General features: G+C 39.2%; 1 protein-coding gene across 5 annotated transcripts in view; it reads left to right on the top strand.

Moving 5' to 3' along the window:
* Positions 1 to 14,815, top strand: part of LOC104926257 (protein diaphanous homolog 3) — a 151,728-nt gene that overhangs the window by 61,683 nt on the left and 75,230 nt on the right. For all 5 annotated transcript variants that reach the window (XM_027281536.1, XM_027281535.1, XM_019262314.2 and 2 more), the window contains 5 exons: positions 4,785 to 4,880; positions 6,753 to 6,847; positions 8,767 to 8,868; positions 11,164 to 11,403; positions 14,275 to 14,404. In XM_027281536.1, the coding sequence (XP_027137337.1) occupies positions 4,785 to 4,880; positions 6,753 to 6,847; positions 8,767 to 8,868; positions 11,164 to 11,403; positions 14,275 to 14,404 (663 nt within the window). The remainder of the gene's footprint in view (positions 1 to 4,784; positions 4,881 to 6,752; positions 6,848 to 8,766; positions 8,869 to 11,163; positions 11,404 to 14,274; positions 14,405 to 14,815) is intronic.

Genomic DNA, 14,815 nt, shown 5'->3' with positions numbered 1-14,815 from the left:
ACTAAGATAGTTGGACAAACACTAGATGATACGACAGAGTAAAGTAACACACACATACTGTCTGTCTTCTTCCTTTCTCTCTCACACTGCTGTCATTTCCTTACTTCACTTGGTAACTTCTTAGTTCGTATCAGTTATCGAGTTGTCTGTTCATTTAACATTAGTGTTAGGGTTGTGTGTGTGTGTGTGTGTCTGCGTGTGTGTGTAGAAAGGAGGGCAGTTCCAGTAAGGCGTTTTCTCTGATTAGAAATCCATCCTGATAACATGAAGTGCTGGTGTGAGCGTAGAGGGATGGGGAGATGAGGAGATTTGGTGTGTGTCTTTCTGTGTGTATATATATGTGTGTGTGTGCATGTCTGTGTGTGAGGGGTGGGGCGGTCGGATTTGAGGTGTTACTTGCTTGTCTCTGAGGCCTGCCTGTCATGTACAGCATCAGTCATGCTCTTTCACAGCAGTTTTATTTCATCCACCATTCCCTTTAGTGCTTTGACGGCACAATTCACTGATACTGCCTTATGGGAAGTGGTGTTTGGGAACCTTGTGTGTGCGTGCACATTGTCATATTTTTTTTCAAGTGCCTTTAAACTGTGGCAGAGATTGGATCAAAAACCAGTCAGTAGAATTATTACAAGTGAGATAACTTCAAATTTCTAGCCTTGCATCCTAATCTGACCCAGCAACTAAACATTTAAACATTCTTTTTCTTTTCTCGAGAAAAGAATCAAACTTTTTTTCTTTCTTGTACACCCAAGACCTTGAGCTTTTTCCACCCAGGGACACGGCATATTTGTTTTATTTATTATTTATTTTGTTTTTCTTTTGTTTGTTATTGCGTAAATAACGCAGAATGGATCTTTTTTTGACTACACTGGGGGTAAAGGAAGATTGAGACAGTCCTTCTTTGTTCTATTTTTCATACTTGTCTCTCCTCCTACTTTGCCCACAGTCTCTGACATCAAGTTGACATTTATCACAAGCCTCCATTAAGAGGCCTTAACTTGGAAGTGCTCAGATGGTAGATGGCTAGCACTGTGTGCGCTGCTGTGGCAGCGAAGAGTAGGCTTTTCAACTGAGACAACTCATTGTTTGTGTCTGCCTCTAATGCTCTGCTCTTTTTTTGTCCTGTGATGAAGTCATACTTTCCATGTCTGAAGTATCTGATCTCAAATTCTGATGTTAACTGTGGTTTTAGTCATTCAGTCATAGCGTCATTTTTTAACTTCAACATCTTTCTGTCAGGCTAGCTCTCTGATTCTCTCGAAGCTGGCGCAACCTTTTTTACGACAGTGTGCCATATTTTCACACAGATGAAGAGAGCCTCGTTAGAGCCTCTATATCTATTATAGTTGCACCATACCTACGCTGTGTCCCTTCGTTCTTCCCTACCTTTGCTTGACCTGTGATGTGATGCAGACTCCCCACTGCTCCGCACTCACAAGTGTATCCTTATCTTCTCCACTTCCTGGGTGATAGCGCAATCTGATAACTACAACAGTCGCCGCTCCCTCTGATTGATTAACCAGTGACCTCTGACCCCCTGCGGGACATTTTAATTGGCTGATGTATAATGAGCTTCCCTGAAGAAGAGCCGTTTCAAGGCCAGAGAGGATGAGGGGGTGATGCTGGAAGGGAGCAATCTAATTAGCTGATTTAACTGATAACACCTGAGGCAGCTTGGAGACAGTGTGTGTGTGTGTGTGTGTGTGTGTGCGCGTGTGTGCGTGTGTGTGTTATATGATTTCTATCTCATCACTATCTCATGGATGATAGAGATGGATGCAGGCCTTCCAGTATTATATGAGCATGATTCAAGAATTATACGACTCTGTATGTTTATATGCACTGAATGCACAGGGAAGTTAATACACTCATACTGTGTGCATCTGCCGTGTGTTTTGGAGAGAGTTGGCGTGTGTTGGTGTAATAAATGAGGTTCTGCGAGGCTATACGTTATGATGAGTAGATCAATATAACATCTTTATGCAGTAAGCTGGAGGCCGTTGAGGGCTGGCTCCTTATATTGCATCCAAATACCCAATATCAATATCAAATTCAAGATTACATTCCTGTAAGAATGAATACTTAAGTTCCTAACGTTGTTTTTTAGGGTAAATATTGACATGTTTACAATTTGATTGATTTCATTTATGCTTTATAATTAAACAACGGTTCTTTCATTATTTATTTATTTATTTTTGGACCCCACACTGTTCTGCACTGAATATGTTCATGGAGACTTAAATGAAATTACTTGCTGAACATTTTTACACAACAAGTAGTTGAAAGGCAGTAGAAAATAGAAACATGTCTGTTGTTAAAAGCAATGTTTAAAGCAATTTATTTATTTTTTTTTTTCTGTTGTCAATTTATAAGGTTTTGTGTCCCACATTTAACCTCTTGACTCTCAGTTCCGCTGTCAACAAGCATTGAAGTTAGGAAATATATACATTTAACTTTGTGTGACGATGTAATACAGTGCCGGGAAAAGGTATTTGCCCCCTTCCTGATTTCTTACTTTTGCATATTTATCACACTTAAATGTTTAAGATCATCAAACAAATGTTAATATTATACAAAGATAACCCAAGGAAATATAAAATGCAGTTTTTAAATGATGATTTCATTTTATAAGAGAGTTCAATTACACTGTCCACACCCATGCCTGATCACTGCCATGAAATGCTGTATTCGTTTTACACCACATGTAACGGGATGCACACCTTCCAAAAGTTTCAACTTTTGTCTCATCAGTCCACAGAATATTTTCTCAAAAGTCTCAGGGATCATCAAGAAGTTTCTTTTTTTCTTTTTTTGGCAAAAGTGAGACGAGCCTTTGAGTTGTTTTTGATCAGCGGTGGTTTTCAGTTTCCATCCTGTCTTTGAGTCATGAACACTGACCTTTACTGAGCCAAGTGAGGCCTGCAGTTCTTAAGAAGTTGTTCTGGGTCCTTTTGTGACCTTCTGGGTGAGTTGTTGCTGTGCTCTTGGAGTATTTTGGTAAGGCTTGGGAAGGTTTTGGCCACTGTCCTAAGGTCTTTGCATTTGTTCATAATCTCTCTCATTATGGTAGGGGGCAAATACTTTTTCAGGGAACTGTATATACAGTAAAATCTTTTTGTTTCAACACTTTAGTGTAAAATGCTTATGCCCACTGAAGATAACAAAGAGATTCTTTCATGGCTGGATGTTTTGTGTATCGCTTTCGTTCAGCCTGACATCTTAAAACATTTTGATTGTGATTAAGGCTGCAACCACAATTTGAAATACTCTTTGGGTCTATGCTTCATCTATAAAATGTCAGAAAATGGTTAAAAATGCTCACATACTCACAGTTACTCAAAACCCAAGGTGACCTATGCAGATTGCTTGTTTTGTCCAATTAACCATCCAAAACTCAAAGTTATAATAGTTGCCATCATTTAACTAAAATGCTGAATTGGATATTAGAATAGTTGCTGTGGTATAGCTGATTTATCGATTCATCATTTCAATTTTAATTTTGACCAAGGTCCTTAGTGAAATTTGTTGTGAAATGCTCAGGTAATTAGTATCCCCCCTAGTTTTCTATTTAATGTAGTTGTCTCCTACTACTACTCTCCCACTTTTCATTTTTTTTTCATAGTATTTGTATTTGTTCTTTCCTTACTTGAGTTGCTTCATGTTTCACGCTGCAGTGGGCTGTGTGCAGTCTTGTGAAAATGTATTTTTTATCTTGTTATTCTCTCTCCTTTCCCTTTCCCATGGTACACATTTTCCATTGTCTTTCTTGTCTGTCCTTTGCATTTTCTCTTCTCTCACACATTGAAAGACTGTGAGGACAGTGTACCAACAGAGGAGCCACGTAAGTCCAAGGATAGCTCAGCGTGTGGCCATGTTTGTGTGTTTATGTGTGTGTGTGTGTGTGTGTTCAGCTGTACCGTAGGGGTGCATGTTTGTGGACATGCTAACAGTGTTTTCTGCGGGAGCTCCCAGCATACCTCTTCACTTTTTAATTAGATACAGGATCCCTGAAAGAAGACCAAGCCCACGTGGAACAGTAGAAAAATACCTTTCCTGTGGATTAACCCCTCTCCTCTCTCCTCTCACCACACACACACCATAATTACAGCACCAGACAATTACCCAGCATACTCCTGGGATGCACATTTTTATTCTCTTAATCTGGTGTCTTAAATAATTAAAACCAACCATGAACTCCTCTTTGTGAGTGTGGCTCAAGAGGGTTGTGTATGTGTCTGTGTGTGTGTGTGTATACATGCAATATGTGTCTGTATCTGTGTCTTACTGGGCTTTCGCTTTGTTGCTTGTAGTCCAAATCTTGACGATGCCTCTCCTGTCTACAAATAACACAGATATCACAATCTCACCTACCTGGCTTCATGTGATCCAGAACATATCTTCACCTGCAACCTGTTTTTTTTTTTTTGTTTTTTTAATTATGTGAAACTTGGTGTAATCACAGCACTTTCCATGTAAATATTGAAACATAAAACATCCTGTAGTAGTGAAGTAGTGTTTTTTTTTTGTAGTTTTTACATACCAAGAGTTTGTCTTGGTGTTATTGGTGCGAAACAAACATAAGATAAAAAAAAGCAAGTATTAAAAATAAGAAATGTAAACAATATGAATATATATGTATACAGCATGGTCTAACATGAAAAGAGCTGAACAATCTGTGCAGAAACATCTATATACTTCCCTTATTTAGTCAGAAACAGTAATTGCATCCATGTGTGTAAATGTTTTCTTTGTGTGTTGAAATTCTGTGTTTCTGTCTTCATCAGCCAAAAAAGAAGAAGAGGATCTGGAAGATAAGAAATCCATAAAGAAGAGAATTAAAGAGCTCAAGGTGCTCGATCCAAAGATTGCACAGAATCTGTGTAAGTAATTATATCCCTTCTGCCCGTTTCTCTTCCCAAGGACTGGATTTATACAGATCCATGTGTCTTGGTGTTACAGCATATTGGGCATGTCTGTCGTTCTCGCCTCCACTGCTCCTCGCAGAACACTTTGCACACACTTTTTCCTTTTTATCTCACTTAAGTCACCCTTTTTATTATGCATTGCATATTATAAAGTGGCCACAATAGACAATTTGGCAGGGACTGAGTTGCACTTTTGTTTGTTGCTATAGCAAGTAAATCAAGACACTGGCTGTGAACCTTGCCACCACCTCCGCAACCTGTGACTCATGTCTTCACACACAGAGAACTAATTAACAAAGTTAAGCATCCATTAAGGAAAGGAGAAACAGGCGAAGAAATGGTACTACAGATTGATGATATCTCTCTCGCTCTCTCTCTCTCTCCCTCTCTCCCTCCCTCCCTCTCTCTGTCTTACTCTGTCTCTCTCTCGCTTATTCACTTGCGCTCGCCATGCACACACACACACACACACACACATCGAAGCACGCACGCTTGGTCTTAAAATGACCGCTTTAAAAGCACCCGGCATTAATGAGGATCCAGCTGATCTCTTAAGCACTCCCAGATCTTAGCACCTCATTGGCTTATATCAAGGGGAGCTGTGACCTTTGTTTCATGTATTAAAAGAAAATGAGACTAATCAGCCCGGTAACAGTGATAAATCATGCAGCGGAAATTATAGAGCAGGAATGAGCAGAGGGGGGAAAAAAAGGAGAGTAGGCGTTTTATGTGTTCCACCATAGGAGGTAAAGAGTCTAAAAGCTTTGATTAGGTTGAGAACGAGTATGTGGGGTTTTAGTTGTGTTCCTTGATTGATGCCGTCATCATGAAGACGCAGAGCAAATGTATTCCATGAAGTGACTTCTAATGAGGTAGAATTTATCTGAAGAAATGAAGGTACAGGCATGCACTGTAAAAAATCTGACAGTGAGATTGGAAAATCTGTTTTCATCATTTGTTTTGGAGACTAATCCCTGGTTCTACAGTATATCACGTCAAGTTAATGCCTATACGTCTCTTTACAACAGACAAATAAAAAAATGCTTAGAAACTAGGAAATTAAAGGTCAAGTGTTTAAGATTTAGCAGGTTGATTTAAAGAATATGTAAGAAATGAAGCTATGTTTTCATTAGTGTATAATCCCCCTCTTTTACGGAGTCCACCATGTTGCTCCGTCATATTTCTACAATAGCCCTGAATGGACAAAGCAAACACTAGCGTTTGGCGTTTTTTGCTTGACACCATCATCCTTGCAATGGTAAGGCAAGCTGAGGAGTTTGCAATGTGCAACTACAGTGCTAGATGTCACTAAATCCTACACACTCATCCTTTAACTGATAGTCCTATTACCGCATTTTTTTTTTTTTACCCCACAGATATTCCCGATAATCTTTAGTAAAGTTCTGCAGCATCTGGCTCCTAGCCTAATCACACATCTTTTAACTGTCAGTGTTTTGCTGATGTTCCACTGGCTCGACTAATGACTTATCCTGACAAGGCATTTGCCATTCTGTCCCTAGTGGTACCAATTGCTTGAGGATGTAATGCTTGCTAAACTAGTGTAATTTTTCAAAACACTTTTTTTTCCTACTTTTATGTCTGGCTGACTTATGTTCTGATGTATCTTTAATTTCATTTCATTTCGCTCCCTATTTTATGTGTCCTTCAGATGTTTGTTTTCTATTTCTTTTCATCCTTGGTTGTTTTTTATAGTTTGTTTTCCTGTTATTGATTTGTATGACCAAGCTGTCGTCTGTAATTGTAACATTTTTTTTATTTTTTTATTTACCACATCATTTGTTACATCTTTTATTTATTCCTGTGTAGCCATCTTCCTGGGTTCCTTCCGTATGCCTTATCAGGAAATTCGTCGGATGATCGTGGAGGTGGATATGGAGCAACTCACTGAACCTATGATTCAGGTAGGGCAAGTTTTATATAAAGCTGTAAAAATGTTAAGAGCTGCATTTACTTATCTGACATTAGTACATGGATTTCTTGGGAAGATCACCTTAGTTTAACTTAGATATTCACCTCTCACTCTGAGATGGAAAGAATATTGTAAACTCTCTCAACCTACAGTGTGCAACTTTTTTTTACCTCGAGGCTGTAGAATATATAAGTATATAAGTATATTTTTAATGTTGTTTTCCTGCTCAGTTGGTCAGGTCCATGCTCCAAAGCGGAGCTTTCGGGTTGTCTCATTTAGTTGTCGGTACTGTATGTAGCCTGAGGCTGAATTATTGGCAATCTGTAAAGCCCACAGTACAACAGGTGTCGAAGCACCAGTTGGTAAATGCAGTAAATATGAAAAAAAACAAAAAACAGATAGATATAACATGAAAATAAGTACTATACTGATTTTAATCTTTCTATTTTTATTTATTTTTTCAGTTTTGTTACAGCTTTTATACGGGCGTTTGGATTGTTATTTAAAATGATCCGTTACAGTCAGTTTTGATGTTTTTGTAAACAATTATATTGTATTATTGCAGCACAACAACAGAGATTCTCTTGATGAAATAATAAGAAGACACATAGTCACAAGGGCACATCATGCAATACATGATGTATAATTTAGAAAAGAGAAAATAATATGTAATTCAAAGAAAATGAAATAACAGCATAAGAATGAAATATTGCCTGATTACGAACGGAAGGCTGGTATAGAGGTTATGAGCCCTACTACTATTTGTCTCCAGTTTGGCCCTGGTTACAGTCAGTAACATTTGGTAGACTTTAGCCTCCTAAGAGGACAGATAAGGTCAGACAAGGTCCACAGTATAGGAGGGGGCAAACAAGCATGAAACTTTAAAGTCAATTTTCAAGGATGCAGGCAACCAGTGAACTGAAGCTAGAATGCTACGTGCTGGAGGTCGTCAATTGGCTTTCTGGTTAGCCTGACAAATAAGGAATTACTGTAGTCCAAATGGCTGGAATCAAACAATCAAACAGTATAATGTAAGCATATAGTGTGTATTTAGGCCAAAATAAAATTAGCATATGCTGTAGCTACGGGTGTACGTTTAACAACATTTAATTTGATCGATAACAGTTAATTACAACATGCAAGTAATTAATGGTCATTAAGGCAAATTCCATTATTCTGCATCCATTAAAACTCAAGTAGTGGAAGTAGCAATATTTGTCCTGACTCCAGGCATCAGGGACAGATTTTCAACCCAATTTAAATGCATCAGACCAACATATTTACCACACAGTAACAGTATTTGTTGAGACGGGAAGGCAATGTAATCAACATGAATTTAATTATTTAACATTTATTTCTTTTGACTGTCTAAAAAAACACACAATCTAACTTTCAATTGTCTATAAGTATATATAGTTTAAGGATATAGTCCATGTTGGATAATAAAAGACACTTCTTGCTGTTACAAAACATTATTTGTTACACCAACAGGGCTGAAACTCGCACAGCAAATAGAACAGCAGTAGGTTGGATTTCTATACAAGCACAGTTCAAATACTGGTAGTCTTACGGCTCCAGGGCTCATTCTGAATTAATTTCAAAGAAAACACTGCATTTCTCTTCAGGCATGAACTGTATTCGACCACATTACTCTTGAAAATGCATTCAATTCCCTAATGATGTAAACGGCTGAGTTTTTGGACACACTTGGATCATGACATTTTATACATAGGACACATATTGACAGTAAGGAGGATATATAATGTCCTGCTAAGTGTAATAAATGAAGTGTGTCAGGCATCACGACATCAGGAGGCTATTTTTTATATAAATTCATATAATTTGCTTTTCTTTGCTCTACTGTCCTCCATATTGCTTCTCACTCCTTTCCCCCCTCTCCTTTCTTTGTAGAACCTCGTGAAGCACTTACCAGAGCAGGAGCAGTTGAACGCCTTGGCCAAATATAAGAATGAGTACGCAAATTTGTCAGAGCCCGAGCAGTTTGGGGTTGTGGTGAGTACACACTCACTCTCTCTCTCACACACACACACACAACTGTCAAATCCCAACTAGCTGGTGATAAGTCCAACAGCATGTACACATATATCACATCTTTATCTTGTAGTATATTTCTATCATGTAACATCATCTTCTCATACATACACAGTTTCAGAAAATCAGTTTATTACTATTTTAAGGTTATAGTAATGTAACCCGTCTTGTATTTGCATCTTATCACATTTCTGTCTTTTCTCACACGTGCACTTTCGCATGAATATTTTAATCCAGAGCTTTTTAAAATTCTCTCATTTTAAGCCGAAAGAAGAAAGACAGGACACCTGTGGACTGCCGCACTAATTTATGCACATTAAAGAGCAGCACTGCTGTCTAATTATGTCTGCATCGTTTTCTTGAAGACTTTTCAAAGGCGGGTTTATTCAGAATTATGCATAAGGAGTGTAGCACTTTTTGTGTGTATTTTGTGTTTCTGCCTAGCAACCAAGTTACTGACAAAACATGCAATGATCTTCTTTTGCCCTATGCACCCACCTGTTTCACAAACAGCCATGAAAGAGCGTCTTACCGCTGAATGAAAATGCAGTGACTGAGCGGTTGATAAGGGGAGTTAAAAATAGAGCATGCTCAGCTGTTGTGAGTAGTTCATCGGGGAGACATAGAACAAAGAGGGGTCTACTTATATAATGCTGTTTCAATGCTGAGCCTGCGTGGGCCCAAGGAGGCATGTGTGCTTTCGCCTATCAAAAGCTCAGGTTCAAAGGGAATATTAATTTGCCATTGTGCAAACACATGCGTTTTTTATCTCCTCTTTTTTTCCATGACAGCCACTCTCATACTTGATATGAACTACCTTGTGTGTAGTAGCGCGTCGTACTGTGGTGTATATTCTAAGTGATGGATGTGATTGCATTGTAAAACTCCTTATAGTCCTTTAGACATAAGGGTAATGTAGTCATTTAATGTTTTATGCAGCTCCATGAATAAGTTAAATGTATCTTTGTGACCAGAAGTCAAAAGGCAAATAAGCTCTAGATCTTCGCACAGCATTAATTTCCATAATGTTTTTTGTACAAGTAATCTCCATGCAGTGCAGCAGCTGGTATTGCTTTACATCATTTGTGCTTGATGACTTACATACTTCATTTCAGTCCCCGAAATCTTAGGAATTATTCTGTTTACCAGCATGTACATCCTGCTGGCTCAACTGTAGTCACAGTCGTTTTGATTGGCACGTCTTTGAATTAAAGTCTTTCATCTGGAATTTAAATTGTTGTTGACACTCCACGGACACATTTATTACAAGTTGCCAAAATATTTACTCACATTAAATTTGTTTTCACACTATATGGTGCGTCATTTTTAAATTCACTGTTCACAACATCGCTCTCCCCTCCTCTCATGTTGTTAATACTGCCTTCAGCGGCTCAGTTTTGTCCATTGCCGCCTGAAGCCTTTACAGAAACAACAGCTGCACACATCAACTCTGAAGGCACATCGGTGTGTTTGCCTTATCACATAATTTATCTCATCTCTGGGCTCCATTTCAGCATTATGTTTGGTTCTTATTCACCTTAGTATTTATTAATTTTGTCATAATATTCTCCTGTCCTGTTTCCTCGCTCTTCTTTTCTCTCACATGAACACGGATGCACACACCACACACACACTCGCTAGCTCACTCACTCACCGACTGAAATAGTCATTTGATAACATTACAGTAGCTATAATTAAACCCTTGATGGAAGACATCAAACCGCACTGCCAGCTGTTGTGTGAAACAGACAATTGGAACCTGCCCCTCGCCACCACCGCCCCCCCCCACACACACATACACAATCACTGTTGTGGCTAAACCCTGGGCCCAATGCAATATTTTCCAATTTTCTCTAATTGTGGGAGAGTGGTAATCCAAGGCAGCCTATTGTATATTCCACCCCCTCTGCTGCCTGCCCTATATGGACACTAACTCCACAATTAACTTACCAGACCTGGGTCCCAAATCAAATCACTGCCAGCATCTATTACTACTGCCTAGCAACACTTTCCAGAATGCCGGGTGCATACATTTCTTTTAAATTAGATCGACTGAATGTGAGAGTGTGCCAAAAGTGCGATTGTAGTCATTTAAAGTTCAACTATGTTCTCGGACTTCGTTTTCTCTCTCTTTGGCACCATTTTCATTACTTCTGCTTTTCCACTCTCCTGCTCCGTTCTCTTTTCTGTAATTTTCCCTTTTCACATCATTCCTCCCTCCTCCTCGTTTCCTCCATTTCTGAACCCCTCTCCCAGATGAGCGGTGTGAAGCGGCTGCGTCCTCGCCTCAACCACATCCTCTTCCGGCTGCAGTTTGAGGAGCAGGTAACCAACCTGCGCCCAGACATCCTGGCTGTAAACGCCGCCTGTGATGAGGTCAGAAAGAGCCGCTCCTTTGGCCGCTTGCTGGAGCTGGTGCTGCTGCTGGGGAATTACATGAATGCAGGCTCTCGAAATGCCCAGTCATACGGCTTTGACCTCAGTTCTCTCTGCAAGGTGAGGTTTGAAATGCTGACTTCACTATCAGTTCACAAACAGTGTGTAGTCCTTTATCCCTGCAGTGGCTGTGGTTCAACATGAGGGATGTACGGTCAAGAAAGAAAGCCCATGTTTACAGGTGGACTAGCAGGAGTTACAAAATTTAAAAAATACTACTAGATATTACTCCAGTGAGCACAGTAAATCTCTTGATATAAAGATCTGATATAAACTGAACAGACTTTTTTAGATCCTTGCTTGATGAAGGCCTGCCAGATTCTTCTCCTTCCTGCTGTCTCTGATTACACATTTCAGAAACCTCATGTGACTTAAATGCTCATTTGTTATTTTCGTATAACCATTTTGTTTCATAAATACAGGCAAAACAATTATTTTTTTTTTAATCACAGTCATCAGAGACGAAAATGATGACCACACGACAGACTTATTGTTCAGAATGACTTGTGTGCACAAACATGTATAATGTTAATCTATGTCTGTATGTCTATCTGTGTGTGAATATCTGAGACATACCCTATACTATACTATACTATACTATACTATACTATACTATACTATACTATACTATACTATACATACATACCCCCATACTGATTATAAGAGGCTGCTGATGATTAGACCTTTTTTTTATTATTCTTTTGGCCTTTTCAAGCTTTATTTTGATAGAGACAGCTGAAGAGTGACAGGAATGCGGGGAGAGAGAGACGGGTCGGACCCGAACTCTGGGCCTCCGCAGCAAGGACCGAGCCCTCGCACATGGGGCGGCTGCTCTACCAACTGAGTTAAACGCTACCCCAATGATTAGGCATTTTGTTTGAAACTATTTTATTTGATTGAGCACCAACAGTCCCACAAGCCAGATTTCTTTCCCCTCTATCTGCTGACAACTATCAACACATCCAAACCCAGAGATCATTTTATTCTCATTTTCATTCTCCTGCTCAGAACAGATAACTGAGGCTATGGTTAGCATCCCTTTGAAAGTTCACACACTCTGCAGTACTACCTATGCTTTGTGGGGCAGAGACATAGCAAATACCTATACCTTTGAATTTTCTGCTTGAAGAAGGAACAGTAAGTTTTCCTGTATGATAGTGATGGTGAGAACAGAGTAGAATCTTGGAGTAGAAGGAAACTCCTCCAGTGGTTACATTACAGCTGTTGGCACGCTCACTGCAGTTTCCACAGTAACAACCACTGCAGCCATTCATCACTGCCACCTCACTGGTTAGACTCGTTAGACTCGGGTGCTTATGTTCATATAAACAGCAGCGCATCTGCGTACACAAACATGGATTCATACATACATGATGGATTAGTTTAATTAGCATGACAATGATATGATCAATTAATAAAAGTCTATGAAGGAACATGTTTAGCGTGATTGCTCTTCCAGCATGTCTGTTTCCTTATCTTTGCACTCGTACGTCAGAGAACTAAGGTGTGCGTCGATGTCAGAGGCAGGATATACAGAGGAAGACATCACCTTCGTGCCTGCCCCAAGTTTGACAACTTAATTCCATGGCACACTCCACAGCACAAGAAAATTGCACCCAGCCCAACTGGAAAAAGCAAAATGTTTACATTGTCAACTATGATTACAATCCATCTAAATTCAGAGAGGGACCTTTTGTGAGTGAGTACTTGAGGCTTTTGAAAAAAAAAAAAAGGGAAACAGAAATGAAAAGAGAGATGAGAATGTTTGATTAGAAGAGATAATACAAACATGATTAAACCCAGCGGGGCTGAGTACACTGCTGTCTACCAATAGATCACCTAGAGAGATACACAGAAACGCACTCCACAGGAGGGATGTTTGGCGGGGATACTGAGAGACATCTTGGAATTAGACTGTAAAGAGCGATGATGGAAATTTATCAGAGAAATTGAAAAATGTGTGCGTGTGGGGGAGAGAGAGGCACCGAGCGCAGAAGAGGTCATCACATTGTGTATATTACTTTTGCTGCATAGATGTGAGACATGAAATTGTGTGTAATACTGTCAACACTCACATTTATAAAACTACTGAAAAGGCTCAACGTAGGCGAACGGAGGTCAACATTCTTCGTCACATTACATCCATCAGTTATGGTGATTCTCTACTGTTGCAGCAAGTCCATCTGAAATTAAATAGCAGTCTTTGTCTGCTACAGCACACTTATCCTTTCTGTAAATAGCTGTCCTTGTCACTGGGGAAAAGTGAACAGCTAACATCAGTTTGCAGGCTTGATAGCTAACAAGCTGCTCAGCTGTAGCACATTAAAAGGCATGTAAGCATACCTGCAAATGTCACTTAGGTCTGTTTTAAATGCTGGTGTTGTCTTTACTCTTCAGTACCACTAACAACCCACTGTCTGCAAGTGACATGTAGGCCATAGCATAAGTTTGCTTACTTTGTGTACAGTGAAACTCTGGCAGTCTTCCAGCAGCTGTCAGTCGAACAGACACCGACCCACTCCACCAGCTGGCTGAGACGAAAAGGAGCAGTTCTGAAATTTTCTCAAGTGCCTTTTCTCATCCCTTTAAATAATAATAATAATAATAATAATAATAATAATAATAATAATAATAATTTAAAAATGCTGAAATAATTATTGACTACAAAAAAAAATGGATTCTAAATGTGTATAAATATTTCTTGCCTTCATTTAGTAATAGAGTATAACTTGTATAGCAAATTTATAGATGTCACTTCAGAGTTATGTTACTTTGTAACTTACCACAGTGCAAAGCATGCCATCACCCTGTTCCCAATCAGAGCAAAATCTATTTGTTAATCCTATATTCAGTCTAAAGAATCTAAAATGTAGATTTTACTGGGTCATCATGTGTAAAGGGATGTGTTTGTGTTTATGTGTTTCACTACAGCTGAAGGACACAAAGTCAGCGGACCAAAAGACCACATTACTCCACTTCCTAGCACAAGTATGCGAGGAGGAATTTCCAAATGTGATCAAGTTTTCTGAAGAACTGGAGCATGTGGACCGAGCTAGCCGAGGTAATATGCGATATTACCCATACGCACAAACCTATACACATTTACACACTGCTAGGGTGTCCTGAGAGTTTTGGTATATTTTGTAAGTCTTTAAACAGATGACAGATTGAATATGATCTAAGCATATAAGGATCACTGCCCTAATTATCAAGTATCAACTACTTTGCTGCTTGATAATTTTAACACTGCGTCTACCTCACACTTCCTCTGAGGCAATATCACAGTGTGATTATTGCAGTTATTTTGGTTTCCTGCTGGTGTCAACTTTAGCTCTCCCAGCAGTGAGTTTCATTCACTCTCCACCACATCTCTTTCCGTTCACGGCTCTTACAAATTCTAAATTAGCAACAGTAATGGGTAGACTATTATTTGAGCAGACAACAGAAAAACACATGGCGGTCTGTTTTCCAG

This window comes from Larimichthys crocea, chromosome VIII, assembly GCF_000972845.2.
Source record: "Larimichthys crocea isolate SSNF chromosome VIII, L_crocea_2.0, whole genome shotgun sequence".
In the NCBI taxonomy this organism is placed as follows: domain Eukaryota; kingdom Metazoa; phylum Chordata; class Actinopteri; family Sciaenidae; genus Larimichthys; species Larimichthys crocea.
Note: the sequence above shows the minus strand (reverse complement) of the source record. Positions and strands in the feature narration are given on the sequence as shown.